General features: G+C 40.0%; 1 protein-coding gene across 1 annotated transcript; it reads right to left on the minus strand.

Annotated features, from left to right (window-relative positions):
• Positions 1 to 108: 108 nt before the first annotated feature.
• On the minus strand, positions 109 to 8,134 carry SLC24A5 (solute carrier family 24 member 5). Its single transcript, XM_041468806.1, has 8 exons — positions 8,053 to 8,134; positions 6,661 to 6,744; positions 6,468 to 6,571; positions 6,050 to 6,150; positions 5,002 to 5,285; positions 3,840 to 4,046; positions 979 to 1,080; positions 109 to 431 (listed from the first exon to the last, which is right to left on the minus strand). Exons 1-8 carry the CDS (start codon positions 8,117 to 8,119, stop codon positions 109 to 111), a joined length of 1,272 nt encoding a protein of 423 aa, XP_041324740.1. The 5' UTR covers positions 8,120 to 8,134.
• Between the last annotated feature and the right edge of the window lie 4,128 nt (positions 8,135 to 12,262).

A 12,262-nucleotide genomic window follows, 5' to 3' on the forward strand; every position in this document is an offset into this window, starting at 1 on the left:
CCAATGGGAGTTCGGAGTTGGTTTTTTAAATTTTATTTTGACTAAATGAAGAAACTGATCTTTTTCTCCTGCTTTTATTTTTTTCATCAGCATAATCACTGATTAAAACTAGTTACCACAGACCCTTGTAGGATTGTTTCCTATGATGCCAAGTTCATATAAAATTGATAATACAGTAAATACTAAGTACAGGACAAGACAAATTGTTCCCATTTTTTTATCTATTTTCCAGCCATTCAGGTGAACTGCCAGAAAAATAAAACCAACAGAACAGATAAGAGAAATGGCTGTGTATGTCAGACCACTGCTGTTCACTTCTATGGGTCCTGATGTATTTATGAAGGCAGTTTTTATAAACCAGGGTATTCCCAAACAGAGCATATCAAATACATTGGATCCTACAATGTTAGACATAGCCATATCTCCATTTCCTGTAAAAGAAGAAATATAAATAAGTTGGCTTAATTGTATTGCAAGAAATTGCCAAACTGTTTTGGAGGAACAGACTGCCAGCCCTCAGTTTCTCACAGAGCATCCTTCTCAGATTTTGCATTGGAAGAGTTATAGTCACGATTCTACAGAACATGGGTACCACAACCATAAAAAGTCTCCCTAAATCACCAGCATCTGCACAGTTGCACTTAAAATTAAGCTAGACAGGCTATTATAAAGTCCAGTTGTGTTTAAAATACTGAGATCTACAGTTGTGTTCTGCAGTAAAATTGTAATACATAATCAACAACAAATAAACCAATCTAGAATACTTCTCTGAGATACTCTGAGAAGTTTTTAAATGTCTGAGCCACAGCTTTTTCAGGTAAGCTATTTATTCATTTTTAGTAAACTTAAGCTCTAGAATGTGGAGCACGGATTTTGTGGTTAGTCCTTGAATTTATCAAAATATTGACTAGAATTTTTTCTTTTTGTAGTACCTTTTAAACACATCCATTGGCATGAGCCTAAATACTAAATCTTTACCTTTCCGAGCTACCAGCACACTTGCAACTGTATCTGGTACACTGGTTCCTGCTGCAAGTAATGTGAGACCCATGACTGACTCTGGGATTCCCAGCGTTTCACCTGCAGTTGAGAAATAAAGGTAGAAAATGCAAGTGTGGTTTTACTTAGGGCTCATCCACTGAAAGTGCTTTGGACTTTGTTTGCTGGAGAAAGAATCAATAATCATACAGTAATTTCATGTGGAATGTATCAGCTAACTTAACTACATGTGAGGTGACTGAACCACAAAGCAGTTAAAACAAAGAGTAACAACAAATATCCTTTCCTTGTTCTTCAAGTCTGCAGTGGTCAAGACAGTAGCAATTACAATTTTTTTCTTGCAGATAAAGTAGAAGTTTAAATATCTAACAAATTACTAATCTTTTTTTGGTCCCCTCAACTTCTAGAAAATACTATAGTCTCTTAGAGTTTTGGGCATCTCCTTGTTAGTGTTCAAAAGTCTCATGAAGCAATAACTCTTATAATCCTTCTTTTTAATCCCCTCAGTGGGAGGGGAAAAAGCACATGAATTTTCTTGGGAAGAACAGTCATTAAGACATTATGAGAATACTGTCTCAACTACATGCCTTTACCATTAGAAAGTGATTTGGAAGAATCAAAGTGCAGAATTTTTATATGACTTGTAAGTACAAGTAACCCCTTAGAAGTGTGAATTCCTTTAGGCAAATACTCATTTAAATGAAAAGTTTTAAACTGTTATTAGAAGGGCGGCTTATTTTTCCCTAATCTCTATTTTTCTTAGCCCCAAATGTCCTGTAGCCATATTAATTTCTAACTTAAATTCTTAGATTCTTCAAAACTGTTTCAGCAGTTGTACCATTCAGACGCATCAATATGCTGAAGTATTTGATACCTCTAGTCAAGCTACAAAGTAATTACTTAAACATTTTTGGTCACTAAAAAGTATCTTAATATTTTTATTGTTGAAATCTGAGTTCTTACGTGAAATATTTTGACATATTTAATAAGAGCAATTTTATTTAAGTAAGAGGCAGTACGCTAAGCTAGGTCAGCAATGCTTGTCTATTACTTACCAGCTTAGTCTAGAGCAGCCCAGTAAATTTATGTTTGAAACTGTTTGTTGATTTCAGAGGTACTAACATCATCTTGTTGCAGAATTTGTACTCTCTTTATCCTTCCATCAGTTCTAATAGATTTGTAGTATGAGGGACCAACAAATCAGCTTTTAATAAACCATCCAGGCTGGAAAATAATGGTTCAAACCAAGGTGAAATATGAATGAACCAGCCTTATGTACCCAACATTAGTTTCTAACCCTCTGAAGGTTTTAAGACAAAATATAAACTCAGGAGAAGCTAATTTTTCATTTTATTAGATAGATTTATCTTCTATTTAATATGTAGTGGTTTATTTTCTAGCAACTGACCATTAAGACAGAAAAGTCTTATTTTTCTAGGCTTTTGTTAATTTTGTGTATCAGTAGCAATGTGTTGCTATAAGTAGTCAAATTTTCTTTGCCAGCAACAGAAAGATGTACTAAATTAGGTTTGTTCTTGACCATCCCAGTTTAGTGCCCAGCTGTGATACTTTTGTGACATTCTAGTAGACTGATTATGCAATGATAGAACCTTTGAGTTCTCAACCTTCATGAGAGCCTGGACTTGAATATATTGTGTGTTTAACTTGTAGTGTTTTAACATGTAAATAGAATATAATTTACCTAGAAGTAGTGGGCCAAAGACCCCAGTACTAGCTGTGATGACTCTTGGAAGTGAACTAATACACTCTCTGAATCTCCACCATACCTAGTTTCATATGAATTAATGCTTTGTCTTGTAGAACAGCAATAATGTTGACTTGAATCCTGTTTCAAAGGTTTCTAGCATCCAGACAGTGAACCCTTGCTCTTTGGGTACAAGTGGAAAATTATTTAACCAAGGGGTTAACATGGTGGGTATAACATCCAGTGATCTACTAGTGATTTCTCAAAGGTTTACTGAATGTGTAGGTCTGTTCCTGCACTGAACAAGGAGTTATTCATATCTGAACTAGTAGAATGCTTAGGTAGGATTAGTGAGCTATAATGTGAAAATGGCAAGCTTTGAAAAATTTCTGTAGAGTTTGTTTCATTTTCTGCTTGTTCTTAAATATAAAAACTGGATGTCTTTCAAGCTGACTGGAGAAACAATGAAATGAGGAGACCTTTAATACCTCAAAGTACTTTTAGGAGACGGTTTTTACATATAAGTTCATACCCCTTCTCTCACTTAAATGCAATCCTTTTACTGCCCCACTTTATGATGCAGATTTGTAAGAGGTCCACATATACAAACTCCGAGAATATTTAATAAACGCATTTGAGAAGGTTTTTGGCAGTGAATTTAATGCCAAATCTCTTACTGTAACATTTGTAAAAACACAGGTATAGAAATTATGGATTTTTTCCAAAAGCTTTGACCTCTAATTCCAGTCTTAGGGGATTTCATGTTTGTCGGTCTTCAGCATGACAATTTATTGTTGTGTGTCCAATTATTTTGCTTAATGAAGCAGTTTAGTGAAACTCTGTTTTTAAAAATAGACCGGGTATTTTGTAGTGACATTGAGATCTCATTCAGGTGATGGTAAGCAGTGTGAAGCAGCTAAACTTTATAAAGTGTTCCTCAATTGGATAGAAGAGGGTGGCAAACTAAGCAGTCAAACATAAGTTTCTGTTGTTTTCCTTTGTTGTGTTTTTTACAGCACTCTCTGAGTTGCTAAACTGACTTTTAAAGGGAAACCTCACAAGGACCTCACAGAGAAACCACACAACTCTTTCAGTGATTCTTGACTGGTGTAGCAACACCACTTTAGGTACCTACCTGCTATTGTTACCATCCATACAAGAACATAAGTTATTGCAGAAATCCATGCTGCTGAAATTAAAAATGTCACCATGAACCAGTTCCTCCAAAACTGTCTTCTGCAATCTGGTATAGTTAAATAGAGTAATGTGATAATAGGAAGGGATAACACCCACAAAATTCTCTTCATATCTGCTTCAGGCATAGTAAAGACGTTTGGATGATCTGTAGAAGAAAAAGTAACTTTTAAATTGTAGCATCAAGTTTGAATCCATAGCATACAGTATATTACTGTCCTCTACTTGTGAGAATACTGAAAAAAGGTGAAAAGTACTTCTTTCTCAAGTTTCAGCTGTAGTATTACCCAGTACCTACATGTCTCTGGACAAAATTCTGAAATCAAGTTACTTCTGGGGAGATTCTGCTTGTACACAAGAGGAACATTTTTTCACAATGAAAATAATCACCAGTAAAACAATCTCCCCAGGAAGTGATGATTCCCCAGTGTTGGACAATTCTAAGATTCAGCTGAACAGCTGCTGACCCATCTGGGACCATGCTTTTGCCAGGAAAGGTTGGACCAGATCATCCTTGAGATCTCTTTCCAACCTAGTATTCTATGATTAAAATGTTTTTTTATTACATCACCAGGGGAGAACTAAGGTGGATGAAAAATGAATTTCTTTATAAGGGTTTGGCCATAGCATTTACCAAGAGTAAGTACCAACTGCTCTTTTTTTGCCTAAGAGGAAACATGACCTGTGGCCACATCTCAGCTATCCCTTTACTTTTGATATTATGCATATTTTGGGCTATGAACCTGCCCCTGTCATAAGGAAACAGTGTATATATTACTTTACCTGTGTGGCTTTCAGCTGATGATAGTGCATTTTACAAGCAGTGTTGCTGAGAGGTTTCAAATAGACACAACAAAGACAGAAGTTCTACTACAACACAAATGAGCAACTATCCTTGCATTCCTCTAGCAACGAACTTCATATGAAAACCATCACTCTGATTTTGCTCAGTGTTATATTCCAAGTTAGAATAATGATCTACTTAAATACTAGGCTGGAGGTTTTGTGAGCAAAATCTTAATACTATCTGAGAATCTGCTCTTGATCAGAATTGATGCAGACAGGCATGTTGAGTGCTAGATACAGCTTAACAACACCTGTACCTTCAGAGATTTCATCGAGCCCATGTAAGCTTGTTGAAAGTTGAGAGTAGTCCAGCTCATCTTGAAAAATTCCGCTGTCTGTTCTTGACTGTTGACGGATCAGAGGTCCGCTCTCGTCCCTCCATCCAACCAGTGGCTGCTGCTCCGCGTTCTCTTCCATAGCTTTGGTAAAACACGTACAGCAGGGACTAAACTTTTTCATGAGGTATTGGTTGATTTTAATGTCAAAACATAGTATCAGAATATAACACCCATATATCAATAATAGGGATGCACTTTCATACCTAGAATGAAAAACAAGTTTTATATAACATGTAGTATAAAAGAACCCAATTGCTGGCATAAGGAGAGAGAGAGAAAATTTGCATGAATAGCAAAAGGAGAACACACAAAAGCATCTGTTTGCAATTGTATGGCTAATGTCATGGAAGTTTGTGAGTGTCCCCATGTCTTTCAGCAGTTTGATTAACTCCCCTCCTCTGCAGAATCTTGTTTGTGTATTGTATAGCTGCATGTTTTTACAGGGGATCTTACTGATTGAACATTTTCCTGATGTTTGCAAAATTGAGTCTTCATGTAATGCTTAAATTATAAACTTCAAGAGACTTAGTGCTGGACCTGACTGTCTTGTTGAGGTAACAGGAGTTTCAGTGTTGATGGAGGAATTAAAACATCAGAAACTCATGATCTCCTTCTGGCAGACAAATGTTTTTCTGAACAATGCTGCTATGAAAAGAAAGGCTTAAAAGAAGTAAATGCTGAACACTAATTGCTACGTCAGAACAGCTGTGACAGAAATTGTGAAGTCTACAGGCAAACCTATGCAGGTCAAACTTCATAAATATGCAGAGTTTGAATGTTTAGGTAATAATCTTTACAAGCATTGTGACTTTTTAAGTTTTTTAAAGCCAACAGGATGTTTATTTCTGTTAGTGAACGGCAGTTCAGGCTACTTGAAGTTTGGGGCTTGGGGATTTTCATTTGTTTTTGAAAACACTGTCTCACAAATCTCCAGTCAACAGGAATTCAACACTACTTGTGCTCTTACCAGTAAATTCTGTTGTCAGATATCATGGCAAGGACCGCTGCTGCACTGATGGTATATGCCAGACAGTCTCTGAACAGCGGCCAACAGGATAGCCTCGAAACCTGCAGATCAGTCATGTACTTTTCTTAAACCTCTCTGTAATACTTTCACTAAGTGCTGTAAATGCTGCATCAATATGTTGTTTCTATATTATGTAAAAATTAAAGATTCTTAGGAATGACTTAAGTATGATATTTAACAAGTTAGTGTTTTTAAAAACTTTCATAGCAGGTTATCTTAAAACTGATTACATGCTGGTTTTGCTACTAAATAATAAACTTGGCAGTTGTCATAGTAAGTCTCTCTTGGCTTTTGTTGGAAAATGAGAAAGGATAACTATTTGGCTCTTAGGAGCAGAACTATCAAAGTTGATACGTACCACACTGGAAAACAGCCCACAAGCTGCAGAAATACCAAGAAGATTATATATTGCTGATCCAAGGATGGTGCTGACACCGATATCTCCCTTTGTCACAAAAGCTCCTGTAAGGACAATGACTCTCTGGTATGTTTCAGTTTGGCATGCAAGGAAAAGAATTCTAAGTTATAAGGACTCAAAACACATTTCTTACCTAGAAAAGCAGTGACAAGCTCTGGAGCAGAGCTTCCAGCAGCCATAAAAGTTGCTCCAGCTACATCCTGTGAGAGGCCAAGGCCTGAGGATACAACAAAAAGAATTGCTTAAAAACCTTTGATACTTCAGTAGTCTGTACTCTTTACTCTCACTAGTACATAATGTTAGCTACTGACTGTATGGAAATAAACTTTAATCTACTAGTTTAGTAGATTAAAGTTTACTTCCATACAGTCAGTGCTTTATATGAGATTCATAAAGTAATATATTGAAAATTAGCCTGATCTATTGGGCTAGTTTATTTCTAACTTCATTACAGAAATTAGTTTATATCTTTCGTAAAATCAGTATTTGTATGCAGGATTTAACTGTTTCCTATTGGTAATAATTGTGGGAAGTTCCATGGACTGTAGTGTGATATTGCTGTATGATCCAAATCAATTATATCTATCCTCCAGGGAAATCTGTACTACTGTGTCTTCACATACCAGAAACATTAGTTAAATTCAAACCAGTGCTGTGATCTTAAAATCAAATTTTCATTTTGTATGAACAGTATGAGCCTATGTGTTGCTTAAGAGAAATGAGATTTTTGTTCTGGCAAATTGACTTTCTGGAATGTAACTCGCTCTGTGGATCAAGTCCTGCACACAAAGTACAGGGATGTATGGCTGACCATGGCAAAAGTCTGACAAATGCTCATTTATCATCAATAAACAAAACATCAGCTCTTATGGCAGTATATAAGCTTACATTTGCTGTAAGTGTTCTGATTTGGAGGGGGTTTTCCAGTTCAGGGATGAGTTTCCCTAGGGAATTCTGTTAATTCTTGGCAGTGAAAATCTGAACTCCCTGCCAAGACCATCTCTTTACTTCAGTGGCCTGCTGAAGCCACGGGAATTGTTGCAGGTTGATTAGATTTCTTAGAACCATGGTAACCATAGAATTCCTGTCCCTCCTGTGTCATACTTTTAATATGTTAGCAGTAGCTCATCACTACTTTTAAATAAAAACAAACCCTAGAAAGAATTTTGGTTTCACAAATCACCATCCCTCCTAGTTTTATTTTACTAGTAGCTACCTGGACATAGTGCTGTGCAACACAAAGTTAAATTGTCAGTTTAGGTAATACTGAGGAATCTTTAGATTTTCCTCCAGGCAGAAAGAAAGCAAATATTAAATGAATACATGTGCAGTGTAATCACTAGGTTTTTTCAATAAAATATTGATCCTGTGTACCAAATTAAACATTCTATGGACACATCTGTGCATGGAAAGTGAAACTTGCTCAGTTTTCTTTCAGAGTACTCTAACTTTGAAGCTTTTTGAAAGAGAAAGTTTTATGCCAAGCTTCTCAGTTTTTCAGGAAAGCAGTGAGGATGTCACTTACATTCACTGATGATCTCTAGGGAAGGTAGGAAGTAGTCATCGCATACAATGGACACGGCCAAAAACATGTACAGTATAATTATGAAGTAGATAACGATTCCTCCATCCTTCCTCTCCTGCGGTGTGAAAAATCCTTCGGGAAACTCCGATGAAGACGAGAGAATGCAACGCGTCCCGTTTTCTGAAAATTGAGTGCAAAATTGTTACACATCCTGACACCTTCCCATTCCTCAGACCCCGAGCCGTCTGCGGATTGGAGCTCCGGTGGATTTCTCTCTTTAGCACAGCAAGCATCGCTGCAGCGATGCCACCAGAGCGCCGGACACCTGCGGCGGGGCAGAGGCGCCCGCGGGACGGGCTGTGCAGCACTCGAGGGGACCCCGGTGCCCTCCCGGTGTCCCCGGTCTCGTCACGGTCCCCTCACGGTCCCCCCGTACCCGCGGGGTCCCCGGGCCGCTGGGCCCGCGCTCCCCAGGCCGCGAGCGCCGCCAGCAGCACCAGCGCCGCGCGCCGCCGCCATCCCGCAGCGGTCCCACCGCCCCCCAAATTCCACCGCCCACCCCCGAATTCCACCGGCCCTCAGGGGCTCGCCCCATCCCGCAGGGGCCCCACCGCCCCCTTCAGCGCTCCGCTCTCGCCGCCGGCAGCGAGGGACCCGGGGGTGTGCGGACAGCGCCTCCGAGCCCGAGCTCCATCCTGCCTTGTGTTTGGGGGAGAGCGAAAGTCTTGGCCGCGGCGTGTTCGGCCTCGATACCCAGGTGCTGTGTGATGTCACGGGACGCAGAAGGTGAATTTAAGCTTACTCCTCAATACCTTTTTTCTGCTGTGACAATTTCTGCTTATTCCCACCGACTCCCAGGGTGTTTGTGCCGGGCTGTGTGAGCACGGGGCTCGCCCCTCACCGGGGCAGATGGCCATGCCAGTTATGTGAATCGTTTGCAAGAGCGAAGCTGAGACCCACACATAGTTCCTCCCTTCAGACCCAGTTCACTGAACTCCTTTGTCTGGTGACCTTCCTACAATGAAGTCATGTGTACAACCGGAGATTAAAGAGTAAAATGCAGTCTTTAAGCTTTGTAAAGTCATCACCCCTGCCCTTTCCGCTGTCAGTGCTTTCTCAGGGAGAGTTGTTTCCCTTGTATCACTTGCAGACATGTCTCCAGAAACATTTGGAACCCCGTGATACCAAATGGAGTTTTGGGGTGTCTGTTCTATTACTTGTTTGTGAGGTGCAGGGCTGATGCTCGCATTTGTAAGCAAGAAGTGCAAACAAGAACAGATTGTTTTGCTTCATTGCATCTAATCACTCTAAACTCCTCAGGTTCCTTGCATGGTGTTTGGCTAATATGTGATCAATCCTGCTCTACAATACATGAAATAAGGTGACAAAGTGGTATTTTCCTTTTATATTGAATCAAACAACATACATACAGCCACTATTACAGTATGAACAATGAAGCAAATGAAAAAAATTTGCCTGGAACAACAAATTCTTCAGCAATTGCTGTTGCCCATTTCTGATCCCTCTGTGGCCCAGAATGCTTTTTACTAGAGCAAGAATGATTTTAATAGTCAAGATTTTTAGGGGTGTCAACTAACTTTCACAGGTGAGTTCTGCATGTTCTCTGAAAATCAGACTGCTGCAGAGAAGATGCTGCTTCTCTTGCTTTACAGGAAAAAATAGATCATTTTGTTCTTGTAAGATTTAAGGATTTTCTTTTGAATCCCACTTTCCACCAGAGAAAACAGACCAAAGTTCCCTGTCTAAATTACTGGTGGATCTTTCCTTATACAAGCCAACAGAAAGGGTTTTGTTATCAAGGTAAGTGGCTTCCTTGCCACTGCTTCTCTTCCTTGAAACATATAATTGTCTTACTCTTAAAACTCCAGCACAATTTTTCAATATCAGCTGCTGCATTTCAAAGTAGTTATTTTTTGCTGGTGTGCTTTTTTAAAAACTGCTTTAAAGTACTTATAAGCTTGCCATTCTGATGGGAACGAGCTCTCTGGTACAGCAACGTGTTCACTGTGTGGTCAGGAAAGCTCAGTCATGTGATTTCAGGATTTGAAGTTTTTGCTCTGCTCTGCTTTTACTCTGTGTCCAAGCTCTAATTCCTTTCTATAGGCACCCCCTCTCCATGCATAGCTGAAGCAAAGCCAGAGCTTTGATTTTACTGAAGGCTTAAGTCCACTTAGTTTGCTGAGAAGTTATTGAGTGAGGGTGCTGCGCTCGCACCCTACTTGCCAAGAGCACCCCTGGAGAGAGCAACAAACCAAAAAAAACTCCCGGTGTCCCAGCATGAGGAACCACGTGCTGCCTGACTGCATGCTTGACCCAGCACAGAAACGGAGGCAGCCAGAGCAGGCTTTGGCCTCAGCACTGCCGGCTGCCAGGTCTGGGCTATTGCAGTGTGAGAGAGCGTTCTGTGAAGCTGAGGTCGGTCAAATATTAGCCCAGATTCAATGTGTGCTTCTGCATTTTTTGGCTGTGTTAAGGTAAATTTCTACTCTCTGGTAGTAAAAATAATAAATAAATAAATTTTTCAGAGCTTCTGAAGGAGAGAGTGGGTGACTTTGCTAGTCAGATTGTTAACACTAATGGTCCACCAGGGACGTGCTGAAAGGCTGCTATGGCTACCTGAGCACAGGTCTCAGAAAGAGTAAGGGAGCACCAAACTACAGCAGCTGCAGCTCCTTTCCTAGTGATCATAATCTGATGTGAACTGGCTACAATGGATCTGAGTGTCCCACAGAGCTCAGGACAGGGAGCTGGTTTGCTGCCCAACAAAGCAAAAGGAGGTTGGGCTGTCTAGAGGTGTGACTCCAGCTGAGTCACAAATGTTACTCTTATGGTGCGGTTTAGGGCAGCACAGGTGGGAGAGAAAATGTTAATTGGGATCAGCTATTGTATTTCCACAGAACTCATTTTCTTGTGAGGAGAGTGGGACTTCAGTACAAGACCAAGGAGTTTTTCTATAAGAAGGGAGTTTGCTTAGGATTGTTTGAAATTTTTTTTCTTTTACTTTTTTCACAATTTGAGCGGACAGACCGTGGATAGTGAGGGAAAAAAGCAGGTGAGTTTATGAGAACTTAAGCAAAGCATTAGTCCTTGTTGGTAGGATCAGTCCTTAGATAAAAGAGACATGGGGATGGCATGATGAATTCATAATTAGCTTAAAATAACAACAAAAAAGCATCATTGTGTGGTGTGGGGTCCAGTCTTTTTGGGAGAAGGGTGGTATAGATCCCTGTAAGGAATCTGTGGTTTACTTAGGTATGGGTGATCATACCTGTGTATAAATCCTGAGTTTTTCTGGCTTCCTTAATTATAAACACACTTCCAATCTTTCTTATAACTCAAGCTGCAACCTACTGTTTTACAGTGATTAAAACAGATCAGTGTCTGCATCATACTTGCCTCATGGTTTGGTTTTTGGGATTTGTTTGGGACTTTGTTTTTGGTAGAGGTCTGTATAAAAATATTCTGGTCTGAGTTTGGATGAGGGTGCTCAGACAGCCCCAGGGCTGAGTGAGGGCAGCTTGGTGTTAGCTGTCCCTCAGTGTTCTGGTTCCTACCCCAGGACGTAGAGCCCGTGCCCTGCTGTGCTTTTCTTGTGTGACAGCCTGTGCATGTGCACACCACTTAGGCTCCCAGTCACAAGGTCTAATGTGCTGCGGAACAAAATAAGTGAAGATGTTTTCATCCTCAAACATACCCCAAACCTCAATATTGTTGTGAGAATCTGATGGTATCCCTGTTGGGCAGAAAAGAAGTTGAGGATGAGCAGGGCACTGACTACCTGGCCTACTGCTGTGATGGGAGGCTGCACTAGGGTTGTTCAGAAGGTCAGTTTCCACAATCCTTTCTCCTGTTTGTGTAGCTCCTGTGGCATCTCTGGTGTGTAAAACGGTAGCCTTTAAAAGAGCTGACAGAATAAATTCTCTTACCCTGAGGTGCTCAGATACCACCCTTAGGTGATGAGATAAATACTGTTGCAAAGTCAAAATGAGTCTCTCCAGTGTAACTCCATTATTCTTCATTTAAAAGATAAATATACTGTCATTGTCAGATCAGATATTCCCCTTTGTCAGCATTTCATGGCTCACTTCCTGGGTCTAGATAGATTGATGATAGCTGTTTAATATTCTTTCCTTCATAACCACCAATTTGAGAGTTGCCAACTCTCATGATGGCTGCTGTTCTTCTTAAA

This window comes from Pyrgilauda ruficollis, unplaced genomic scaffold, assembly GCF_017590135.1.
Source record: "Pyrgilauda ruficollis isolate IOZ18807 unplaced genomic scaffold, ASM1759013v1 scaffold23, whole genome shotgun sequence".
In the NCBI taxonomy this organism is placed as follows: domain Eukaryota; kingdom Metazoa; phylum Chordata; class Aves; order Passeriformes; family Passeridae; genus Pyrgilauda; species Pyrgilauda ruficollis.

What these genes read in the sequence shown, in the direction of transcription:
- SLC24A5 (XM_041468806.1), bottom strand. Translation starts at nt 8,119, where the DNA reads ATGTTTTTGGCCGTGTCCATTGTATGCGATGACTACTTCCTACCTTCC. An exon ending in CCTAGAGATCATCAGTGAAT is followed by an intron (nt 6,745 to 8,052) that starts GTAAGTGACATC and finishes TTGTATCCTCAG; the next exon opens with GCCTTGGCCTCTCACAGGAT. An exon ending in TCTGACAACAGAATTTACTG is followed by an intron (nt 5,286 to 6,049) that starts GTAAGAGCACAA and finishes TTTTCATTCTAG; the next exon opens with GTATGAAAGTGCATCCCTAT.